This window comes from Quercus suber, unplaced genomic scaffold, assembly GCF_002906115.3.
Source record: "Quercus suber isolate HL8 unplaced genomic scaffold, Cork oak 2.0 scaffold_374, whole genome shotgun sequence".
Taxonomy (NCBI): domain Eukaryota; kingdom Viridiplantae; phylum Streptophyta; class Magnoliopsida; order Fagales; family Fagaceae; genus Quercus; species Quercus suber.
In genome coordinates this window covers 310,477-322,850 of record NW_027069826.1, presented here as the reverse complement: position 1 = coordinate 322,850, position 12,374 = coordinate 310,477, and the positions used below count along the sequence as shown (strand labels likewise).

Genomic DNA, 12,374 nt, shown 5'->3' with positions numbered 1-12,374 from the left:
GCTTTAGTGCTTTATGAACTTCTTCAGCTTGAAAAGTTTGGCAAAGATACTCATTCATGGGGCTAGTGACAACAGGTTCTATTGCCTCAATTACAGCAGCTATATCTGTTGGGCCATTGGTCTGAAAAATACTAGTGAAGTAATTCAAGATAACCCATTCCACGACCTGGTCATCTTCTTGCCAAACCCCATTCTCATCAGTAATACCTCGGATTGAGTTTCACTCCTTATAGTTAGAAGCTTTTTGGTGAAAAAAGAACGTGTTTCGGTCACCATCAGTTTTCCATAGGTGCTTGGATCTCTAATGCCACATCGTGTTTTCTGCATCAAGCCAACAATTGAGAGAGTTGCGGACCTCTAGCAGTTCAATCTGCCTATGCACATGTCCAAACTTTGATTTGTTCCATGCAGATAGGCGTGTTTTGCAGCTGTCTAAACAGTTGGAGATTTTGGCACCATTCGGCCTATATAAGCCTTCCATCCATGCTTCTTCAACAACCTCAGCATAGCATGGGTCTTTAAGCTACATTGCTTTGAAGCAAAAAGGTGGGTGGCAGCGTTTTTGGTGTAGCTTCAGAGTTGGTAGACAAACCTCAAACATGGAGTGGTCAGATGTGGACATTGAGAGATGGTGCACCTCGGTTCCAGGAAAGTTTATCTTCCATGTAGCAGTGGCAAGGGCTCGGTCTAGGCAGATGTGGATATGACCTTCTGTAGGGTGGTTCCATGACCATGTAAAAGGAGAGCCCATGTGACCTAAATCCACGAAGCTACAATGTGAGATGGCAGTACGGAATCGGTCCGTTTGTCTCGTTGGACGTAGGCTTCCACCTACCTTCTCTATATGACTAATGATCTCGTTGAAGTCACCTAGACATAACCGCTGCAATGCATTGGAGCTTCAATGTGATTCAAGCAAAGTCCATGTTTCCTTACGTTTGCTTGTATCGAGATGGCCATAGAAGCCAATGAACTGCCATTTCAGACCTGTATTTGCATAGACTACATGGGCATCAATAAACCATTGGAAAAAATTCTGGACATGTACCTGAGTGTTTTGTTTCCACAAGAGTGTCAAGCCACCACTCAAACCATCAGAAGAAACCACCAAGCCTTGGTTGTAATCCCAATTTTGTTTCATGTTATTCAGTTGTTCAGTGGTAAGTTTAGCCTCCATTAAGAAGACACAAATGTAAGCTTTTTTCTTCCATGTTTTCTTAAGAGCACTAACTATTTTGGTGTTCCTAAGCCCCAACAGTTTCAGTTTAGAATGCTCATTATTCCCGCGGTGCCAAGCAGCCACCGCCAATCCCAAATTGTCTGCCATGAGCTTACCCAAGGTTTTGCTTCATCGTCTAAGAGTTTTTGTTTCTTATCATGGAGTGTTTTTGCTTCATCGTCTGAGAGTTTATGTTTCCTATCATGGAGTGTCTACATGGGAGTATTCTGCAAGGGTTTTATGTTTTGGGCCTACAAGGTGTCCACTAGAATCACTTGTGTCCATTATTTGTCTAGGTAGGCCTAGTCTACGCCAGGTGCCAAGCAGTGGGCCAGTGTTCACTGTTAGGGTGGAGCATGTGGGGTTCATGGTTGTTTTCTGGGTTTCTGGAATGTTAGGGTAAAATGTCTCTGTGATATGGGGTTCTAGTATGGTGTGGGGAATATTTGGGTGGGTGGTATTTAAAGTTTATGGGTTTTCCTTTGATGGGATGGCTGACTTTGTGGAGTTCAAAAAGGGAGTTCAAAAATTAGAGCACACTCTAATTTTTTGCACTAAGTTTCTTCAAAATTGGCATTATTCGATGATTTGGCATGAATGCAAACATGAACATGCGATGCGAGCATCAAATTAGGGTTTCAAACATAATATTCAAATATACTTACAAATTTTGTAAATTCAAACAAGTTGAATTTATGAAGCAATGTGTTTTGAAGTGGGTGTTGTTATTTTGAAGAAACTTAGTGCAAAAAATTAGAGTGTGCAAGAGACTATTTTGGTTTTAGGGTTTACCAACATGCATAGCTCTTAGCAAAGACAAGTTGACAATGGTTACTCAAATGTCAGATTGGAAATCCAATGAATTAGTTTTTAAGTGTTTGTAATTTAGGGACAGTTCGGTATTATTTCAAGTGGGTGTGGAGGGCCTTAGGAACTTATAAATGATATAACTCTTACAGATAGTGTTGTTGCTCTAACATAAAGGATCTGTAGTCAACCTATTGTGTTTATGAAATATTGTTCTAGATCAACTCAATACTAAATAAATTATAATTAAGTCATATCTCATATTTCCTTCATATTCTTTTAATTTCAATTTTTATTTTTATAATTAAACTACGCATCCATTTGGGATGAGCTGAAAATTTTAGCTTATCTATACTTTTAGCTTATTTTTACTATCATTCATGTGTTCCACTGCACTTTTTGATACTATTCATGGATCTTATTGTACTATTTAGCTTATTTTTTAACCTATTGTCTACATTTTCAACAAAAAGTTCTTAGTTTCAGCTAAATAAACTATTCCCAAACGGACAAGTGCATATAATATTTTCTACAATTTCTCAGATTGAATTTTTAACTATCAATTTTTTTAATTAAATATATATCATATTTAAATATGTTTCACTAAAAATTTGTTTGCCCATCATACTGGTTTCTGGTTAGGGACCTTGATTGAAAATGTTGTGTTGTCAGTTATATTAGGATGTTTTGTACCGACGTCTTACCAGTTTAACTTCTAAATAAAAGTGGTCCACTTCTTGAGTTAAATTTGACAACACAGGTTGTCACATGATGTTTAAATTATTGCTGGCATGTGTTGCAATATTATTTATCCTCAACATAAACATGATGCCAAATATTAAAGTAATTTTGATCAGACTAGCAATTTTGGAGTTTTAGGAATGCATATTCGACCGGTTAACGTTTGTTTCTTTTTTAAGCTAAGTTGAATGCATATGATGGTGTTTGACAATACTCAGATTCATAATTTCTTTCATTCTCAAAAAAAAATTCATAATTTCTTTCTCAAAAAAAAAAAAAAAAAAAGATTCATAATTTGGTTCCTGGTATATGTGCAGAATTCAGTTTGAGTTGCGCCCATCTAGAATTATAGAAGGCCCATAGAGTGCTACAAGAGCCCAAAAGAGTTTTTAACAGAAATTTCAGCTCATTTAGCAAAACTAGCGTAGAGTTTTTAAGAGGTTGCCAAAAACATTTGACTATTTACATTGTTCTAAATATTACTCTAAAATTGTTTTTGAGATTGAAATTAAAAACTTGTTTTTATGATTTTTTTACAAAATAAAAATGTGTTTGGAAAAGATCTGTTTAAAAACAATTTTTAGAAAACAAAAATACAAAAACAATGGTAAAAATAATAAATAATAGGCGTAAATACTCTTTTCGTTCCTACATTTTGAGGTTATTTCTATTTTGGTCCCGACATTTCTATTTTATCACTTTTAGTTCCTAATCCAATTAACGCTTGTTATTTTAGTCATTTCCGTCACTCAACTAACAGAAAAAGCTGATGTGGCAAATGGAGTGCACTGTTGACACAGTAAATGTTAACGTGACGAATAAAATAATAATAAAAAAATTATTTATTATTTAATAAATGCCAAGTCAGCATAAAATAATAATAAATGCCACCTTAGATCCATGTCAGTTTAGAATTTTAAATTTTAATTGATCAATTTAAAAAAAAAAAAAAAACAGAATTAAAAAAAACACATGAATTTAGATCTAACATCCTCTTCATCAAGAACACAAAAGAGCACAACCCAGAAAAAATCATACAAACCTAGAAAATCAAACACAAGAACACAAGAAAATCAAACTTAGAAAAATCATAAATGAATATAGAAATTAAATAAAAATAATAAAAATAAAAAAGTCTTTTGCAAGCTCCAAGCTCTCTCTCCGTGAATAATATAGAAATTAGAATCTCTAATTTATCAATTTCTAATCTCCAAGCTCTCTTTCTCTCAGTGAAAATCTCAAGCGCTCTCTCAAGGTGAAGGTGGAGGTGGCTGATGGTGGTTTCAGGTTAAGTTGGATCGGAGGTGACTGAAGGTGGTTTCCGTTGAAGGTGAGCTCTCTCTCTCTCTCTAAATCCATGGCCGAAATCCCAACTCTCTCTCTCTCTCTAAATTCATGGCCGAAAACCCAGCTTTCTCTCTCTCTCTCTAAACCTTAGCCAAAACCCAACTCTCTTAGACCGAAAACCCGACCCTCTCTCTCTCAACCTTGGCTGAAAACCCAACTCTCTCTCTCTAAACCCATGGCCAAAAACCTAACTCTCTCTCTCTCTCTCTCTCTCTCTCTCTCTCTCTCTCTCTCTCTCTCTCTCTAAATCTGTGGCTATTTGTAGTTTCGAATCTTGGGTTTTGTTCATCGATTTGGGATTTGAGTTTTGAGTTTGGTTTCTTAGAAAGCATAAGAAAATCTATGTTGACTTTTGTGTTTGGGGCCAAAAAATCTGGGTTTGAGTTTTGTCTTTGTGTAATTGTTGAATGTCTTTGAGTTTTGTCTCTACGTAATTGGTGAAAAAAAACTGGGTTGAGTTTTGGGTTTGGGTTCAGAAATTTTGTCTATTTAATTGTGGGTTATGATTTTGTTGATCTGGGTTTCCACCTTGCTTAGATTTGGTTGTAATTGTTGTATTCATGGGTTGCTGTTAGATTCAAAAGCCAATTTTAGATTTGTTTTGTTTCTTTTCTATGTTTGAGAGAGAGAGATGAAGATGGAGAAACCAATGAATTACCAGATCTAAAGAGCATTTATGATTTTTCTAAGTTTGATTTTTTTGTGTTCTTGTGTTTGATTTTCTGGATTTGTATGATTTTTTCTGGATTGTGCTCTTCTATGTTCTTGATGAAGAGGATGTTAGATCTAAATTCATGTGTTTTTTATTTTTAATTATGTTTTTTTTTAATTGATCAATTAAAATTTAAAATTCTAAACTAACATGGACCTGAGGTGGCATTTATTATTATTTTATTATTATTTTATGCTTACTTGGCATTTATTAAATAATAAATAATTTTTTTATTATTTTATTCGTCACGTCAGCATTTACTGTGTCAACAGTGCACTCCATTTGCCACGTCAGCTTTTTCTGTTAGTTAAGTGACGGAAAAGACTAAAATAACAAGTGTTAATTGGATTAGGGACTAAAAGTGGTAAAATAGAAATGTAGAGACCAAAATAGAAATGACCTCAAAATATAGGGACGAAAAGAACATTTGTGCCTAAATAATAAATAATAAAAAACTCAAAAACGTTTTTCTCTTTACCATCAATACCTAACAAAAAGCTTATCCCATCAACACCTATTAGTAACATTTTTTTCCAATATTTTTTTGTTAACAGGACTAACATATAACCATTTTAGGACATGTGTCATGTTCGTATTCCATCTAGTGAATATAAACCCTCTACAATCAGTAAAAAGCTTCTTCAATCAACACTTATTAGTAAAAATTTTGTCACAGGATCGACACATGGTTATTTTAGAACATGTATTGTGTCAAGTGCACATAAGCACTCTACAATCACTACTTTTATGGTCCTCACATAGAAATAGGTGTACTGTATCCCACATATATCAAGGAAATGAGTTAGAAGTAATAATGAAGTTTACAAGCTACTAGAGTTAAACTGTGTAAACTTTGTATCACGATTGAGCTTGAATTTTATTTATAATCTACATCTTTTGGTCACGCTACTCTTTGTAAATGATTAAGCAGAGTAACAATTGGATCGTTGTCAGATAAGAGCATCTTAGTGTTGAACAAAGTGAATACCATAAGACCAAGTAAAACTAAAACAGATATTGACAATAGAAGAAGCATCAGGATGTGTGCAATGCTCCCTTTCACTTCTTGTGCATATTCTGTGGAAGCTAGAGCAAGGACAGTCAACGGGAATGAGTAAGCCCACCATGCCACATTGAATCTTCTCATTGATTTCTTGAAAAGATTTGGCTTGAAAACCTGAAACCACATAACCTCTGCTTCACTTGTTACACTGAAAAAGAATGCAACTTACGAGTAGCTCCCAATATTGGACTACTTGGGATTTCGTTCGAAATAGAGAAAGTGATTTTGAAGCTTAAGATTGAAAGTAAGTCCTAATTATTCTAGAAGTACTTTCCAAAATGTGTTTCTAAACCCATGAACGGATGGAGCAGGTTTGGGCTAGTCATAAAATTAAAGAGTCATCTGATATCAATGCAGATTTTATTTTCATCAAACACTTTCAATAAGACCATATATGAGTGATGTTAGAAATATATACTACAAATTTTACTAACTGATTATTACAAATTAATGTGTTTTTAATCACAAAAAAAATAATTATTATAGCATTCATTAATTTATTATTTTATTAAAATCCACTAATAACATTTATAGCATCGATCAATTTATAAATTTCATGTTATAAAATTTGTATTAACTTTCGCTTTATTTTATATCTATAATTAATATGGCAAAATATTATAATTTCTAAATTTAAAAATCTTGTTTGAGTTAAAAGCTTGCATATGATCTTTGATAAATCTGATTCCAATTACAAAAGCAGCTTATGAATTATGATCTAATTAATTTGGTCAAATTAGCTAGTTGCATGGTTTATCATAAGATTTGATTTAATGATAAAAAGCAATCATTAGAAGCGGATGTCATAATTAAGTTAAAAAATATCTCTAAACAAAATATATATAACTGGGGTTAAGTTCTATCTAAAGTGATACATCCAAACTACGTGACTATTGTCATGACCGTAATTTTCAATGCAACAAATACATACCAGAGACGTAAAGAGGAAGAGCGAGAGGAAGAATAGCATCTTTGAAACAATATCAAAAGCCCAAGCTATGGACTCCCAAGCCAAGCTCGCCACACTCGGTGCTGCAAAGTACAAAAAGAAGACCGGACTCAACATCCCTGGCAGCTGAATCCCACCCGAAAAATGCTGATAAAGAGTCACAAAAAGCACAAAATAGTGCACTATGCCTAAGGAAAACAAGAAAATAGAGGTTTCTTGCCACCCCATGTACGCAGCAGCTTGAGCTCCAACCAAGTTTCCGATGACTGATAATTGGCCAGTTGGATTTGCCACGGTTGATAAGAACCTCTTTCCCTTAGTGAACCATTGGCCATAGATTTTTACATCAAGCAGCACCAGAGGAATCACAAAAACCCACCAAAGGACAAAATAGGGGAAGGTTTTTGGAGCTATGAACGGTGCAGATTGAAGCAAAAGAAGCCAAGAAATCCATGGAGCGAAGAGGTAGTTGACCCCTACGTCGTGCAAGAACTCTGTCTTCACTGTGTTAAAGTGAAACAAGCATTTCAAGAGGTAAAGCAGAGATAGTAAAACAAGTATAAACAGAGCCAGAGACCATAGTACGAGAAAAGGCGTTGGATGAAGGATGTGAAGCACGTGACGTAGAATACTTGTGTCATTGCTTGGTCCATTTAGTGTCTTCCATAAAAAAACTTGGCTACCTAGAGATAAACTTATTCTGAAATACCCTGCATGAAATTTGACTAGTATTGCGTTGAATGTGTTTAACAATCGTTTCAGTATTATGATTGAGAGTACTGTTTGTTGATTATGGTTTGTGAAGGTTGTGGATGCCTCAACCACAACTTCAATCTCAGATTGAGATCCTTGGGTTGCCATAGGAGGATATTAGAGACTTAGTGTTATTGGAAATTAAACTTTAGTGAATGGTTTTAGCGTGTGGGAGTTTATGCACACTAGGCTATTTTCTATTTCATAAACTATTTAGTAAGAGAGGAGGAGAGAAGAGAACGTGTAAAAAATAATAAGAAATGTAGTGGTTAATATGACTCAAATGACGCAATGCATGGGCTGCGTCAATGGGTATTGATATAGAGGGGTATTCTCAGCTGTGATGGTTGGACCGGCTCAGTTTCGATCCGCCGAGCCTTTGACAGAGCCTTAGTGCTTGGTGCTTGATGCTCGCGAGTCTTGATGTTTCTTCTGGTGCTATGTAAAGACCTTTTCAAGCCCAAAAAAAAGAAAGATAGAACTTTTCCAGATAGAGGTTTTTTATATTTTTATTCTGACTGGAGAATAGAAGTTTATTATATACTTTCTGTTAAAATTTCAGACAAATTTGTTGCAAATTATCAAATATAATCTAACAAATATTTCGATTAATTGAAACAACTACCACACATACTATTCATTTATTAATTGAAATATATTTTGATCATCGTAATAGTCTCAATTTGTGGGTGCTAACTAACAGAGAAAAAGAAAGAGAGAGCCAAGAGGAACAATTAAATGTAGGTACGTACCATAAGGCTTCTTAAAGTTTTTTTTTTTTTTTTTTTTCTCTCTCTCTCTCTCTCTCTCTCTCAAAAAATAAAATTAAATAATTTTTATTGTATGTGTCAGCTTTTTAAAAAAAAAATACCAAACATACAATTATATTTTTTCACATTTTAAACTATGTTATTTGCAATATGATACCAAACACATTTTTTGCATTATGAATACTTTAAACACATTTTTACAACACTTTTTAAATCATAATTTTCACATTATTTTGAACAACGATGCTTGAAATCTACTACTAAACAGGCCCTAATACTTTAAAGTTGTAGAGTTATAAAATATGAATAATGAGTTGTATAATTTTTCCCCACCCTCCTAAAAACTCCAAATTTAAGCTTTAGCCTTCAAGTTGTTTTCAGCTTAAAGGACACCACCCACCCTCCTAAAGCAATTTTTTAGTGGCTTTCTACACATTGCAATTTATTTTCGGCTACTTTTCGGTACAAAAAGCACTGTATGGCTCTGCAACGGAGTGAACGGACCCCTAAGCTTGGCCTTAAAAGTCGTTTTCAGCTTTAAGAATCCCCTTAAAATTTAACCCCCACCCCTCTCCCCATAAAGCACTTTTCAATCACTCCAAAGAAAAACTAGTAGAATCCCCTAAATCTCTTGCACTTAAAAAACTCTTTATCACAAAAACTCTACTTAGATCTACTTTCTATTATTTTGAAAATTTCAGAAAAGAGAGCTTTAACCCCCCCTTAAAGCATTTTTAGACCATTAAAAACCCTAAATCCCTTTCAATTAAAGTTCTTTATCGCAAAAACTCAACAACTAAAATTCTACTTTGCTCTACTTTAATACCAAACAAACCCATGAGTATATTGAAGTGGACCCCGACCTACACAAATGAGAAGGCTCTATGTTCAAGAACTGAAGGGATCTAAGCTGCAGAGTCCAAACAACGCTAAATTTTCTTGTATAACATTAAATTTGATTCTCATCAAAAGAAAATTCAGCCGATTTGGTTTTGGCACCCACATTTAGCTTCAACACATGATAGTTATCAAATTCTGGCACACCTATTTTGCCAATGAAAAAAGCAACTAAAATAGAGAATAGGTTGATTTCAGATGCCACAGCAATCTTAGGACAAGACGAAGATGCAAAGTCTTTGGGGATATATAATCCACAAAATGGTATTTAAGAACCCAGAAAATTTTTAACAAGGAACATTATGAAATTTTTCTTACTTTTTACTTTTATGACATAAAACCAAACCTCACCAAAGCTCCCCTTTGGACCCATCCTTGGGGATTAAATCCAGGATACATGACCTCAGATGCCAAACCATGTATCAAGTAATCTAAGAAAATTCCTAGCGAGGATTCAAAACCAAGATGTTTGGGTCAACAGCTCATCTCAAGCCTCCCAACACAATGCTGCACCCTGACGAGTGCAGATTTTGTATTAATACCAATCTATTGAATGCAAATCATCTATACCATTTTTTATATCCCATTCTATATTCTACTAATCACTACTTACCATGTATATGATTACTTTTCATTTTAAACTTTAGTTATTCTATACGAAAGTAAAATAAAAACATAGCAAGTAGTGATCAGTTTCTAAAACACGTGCCTCATAACCATTAAAAAGTATTAAATTTTCATTTATATCAAAGATAATATGCAGATATCAAAAATTAAGGTCCGATCTTGTCTATAATTGACGAAGGAATAAATAGAGTAAATATAGTAAAGTACATTACTGGGACTAAAAGAATAATCAACCGTATATATATAATTTACATCTAAATATAGAACTGCAGGTATGGCCTCATTGACTTAAAAAGCTTGAGGACGAATAATAATACCTAAATGGGCTAGAGTGCTAGTAGTATCAGCACCACAGCAGCCTTGGACAGACTAAACTTAAGTATCATGCTTAAGAAATAGCTGACTTAATTGTTTCGACCTCCGCGGGACGCCACATTGTCTTCCGGGCACAGAGCAATCCCTCCTTGTCATTTGAATAAATTAATCTTATTTCCCACTGTAAAGATTTGGCCATGTTCTCAACTTCACGTATGGTTTCAACACTGTCCCGTACGATCAGCTTTCCTTCTGGCCTGAGGATCCTATCAACTTCTGCAACCACTGCCTTTAAGTTGCACCTGTGACCAGATAATTATAAACACATTGAGTGCGTTTGGACTCAGCGTTTTGCTGAGTCCACGTTTCACGTTTTGCAATTTTTCTTTTTTTTTTTCTTTTTTCCCGGAAAGTGAACAGTAAAATCACATGATTTTACTGTTCATGAGACAAAAAACACTGTTCATGTACTGTTTGACACTGTTCACGCACTAAAAAATATTAAAAATAAGTCCCACGGTATTATTTACACATTTAAAAATTATTTTACTACAGTATTTTCAGTTTTCAGTTTTCAGTTTCAGCAACAATAAGTTCAATCCAAACTCACCCATTAAGTCAAACTAATCATTGGAGGTTAGTGCTGAGGACTAAAACAGCAAGAAATGTAACATATAAGATAACAAACCTCTTTTTGAGACCGGAGAAGAGATGATCTGCATGGAGAAGATCATAGGATCTGGGGTAGGTATTAAATGATTCGCACCAGTCGTGATATATTCCAAATAAACCACGCTCATATATTATTGGGAGTGTGTCTGGAGAGTCAATTGGGACTACATTCATTACCCACACTTTCAAGTTTTTTAGTGCCGCAGCAAACCTAAAAGAAGCATCCATTATATAAATTATAAAGAACTAATCAAAAAGATACAGAAAACAAAAGGAAAATGAGCCTCGCTTAGCTCCTTACGACATAAGAAAAAGGGAATGTTAAGGCAGTGCCAGGAAATTTTCTCAAGGGGGTGAAAACATTTTTGTGTCATTTTTAGATTTATTACCAAATGTAAAAGAAGATTAATGGAAAATTTCAAAAGCTAGTGGGGGCCATGGCCCCACTTGACCCCCCCTAGCTCCGCCTACTTATCATTAACCCAACAATAATCACATTTTGCTCAAATTAATGAGAGATGATCAGATATTTAGTACCAAAAGGATATCTACCCATTTTCAAGGGCCTGCCAAGGTTTTTTTTTTTTTTTTTTTTTTTTTTAGTTAAATATGCAACAGAGAATATGCTTCAAACAGAATAGAATGACAAAAAAAATACATGTGTCACACCTAACTACTTTGTTGAGGATCCATAACTGACCCCAAAATTTTGAAACCAATGCTTGGTTGTTTTTGTATAAATTAAACATGCACCAAGTGGTTAGAATGGGGAAGAAGAATATATGTGACCCCAATAAATCTGTTGAGATACAACCCTATAGTTTGGGGATTAAGGCTTTGTTGTTGTTACACATGCCCCCCAATGGGTTTGAATTTGTGACCTTACCCTTGACCATTCTTATAGGAGAAAAAGTGTCATTTGAGTTTGAGCTAGAGCTCATTAGCACCAACGATGGAAAGAAAGTATTCAAAAGCCAATGAGCTCTAACTCAACTATGTGAATGTGGTGCTAGGTTTAGGATGAGTTCATGGGTATAAGACCTACTATATTTGTGTGTAACTTACCAATCAGGGAAAAAAAAAGTACTAAAAAATGTAGGATTTCTTACCCTCCATATACAGCTCTCATGTCCATAACATTCCTCACAGAAGACCAGTTGATTCCCATCCCATTCAAATATGAGTGGGAGACAACATTTTTCCAGTGCTGGTAGTCAGCAGTGAAATCCTCCACAGCACCTTTGCCATAGACTCCAACTTGAGAATTAAGCCAATAAGGTGGCTTCTCCAACCTTTGTGGCCATTGCTCAGGCCACTGAGACCCTCGCTCTGATTTTTCAACTGGTACTTTGTGCATGCATGCTTGCAGTGGTACATTCCTGAACAAAAACACTCACAGAAACACTTAATGAAAATTTTCACTAATATCTGATCATAGTGAAGTCAAGAAATTCTGAAGCAGGTGAACTTGCTTAGAAGAAGATAAGTTATAAATAAAGATA

General features: G+C 34.8%; 2 protein-coding genes across 2 annotated transcripts; both read right to left on the bottom strand.

Moving 5' to 3' along the window:
• Positions 1-5,711: 5,711 nt before the first annotated feature.
• LOC111996109 (S-type anion channel SLAH1) lies at positions 5,712-7,726 on the bottom strand. Its single transcript, XM_024028048.2, has 2 exons — positions 6,821-7,726; positions 5,712-6,003 (listed from the first exon to the last, which is right to left on the bottom strand). The coding sequence occupies exons 1-2, from the start codon at positions 7,697-7,699 to the stop codon at positions 5,728-5,730; spliced, it is 1,155 nt and encodes a 384-aa protein (XP_023883816.1). The 5' UTR covers positions 7,700-7,726; the 3' UTR covers positions 5,712-5,727.
• Positions 7,727-10,020: 2,294 nt separating this feature from the next.
• Positions 10,021-12,323, bottom strand: LOC136062033 (probable methyltransferase PMT26). The gene is made up of 3 exons (XM_065760610.1): positions 11,982-12,323; positions 10,889-11,083; positions 10,021-10,502 (listed from the first exon to the last, which is right to left on the bottom strand). Exons 1-3 carry the CDS (start codon positions 12,227-12,229, stop codon positions 10,274-10,276), a joined length of 672 nt encoding a protein of 223 aa, XP_065616682.1. The 5' UTR covers positions 12,230-12,323; the 3' UTR covers positions 10,021-10,273.
• Between the last annotated feature and the right edge of the window lie 51 nt (positions 12,324-12,374).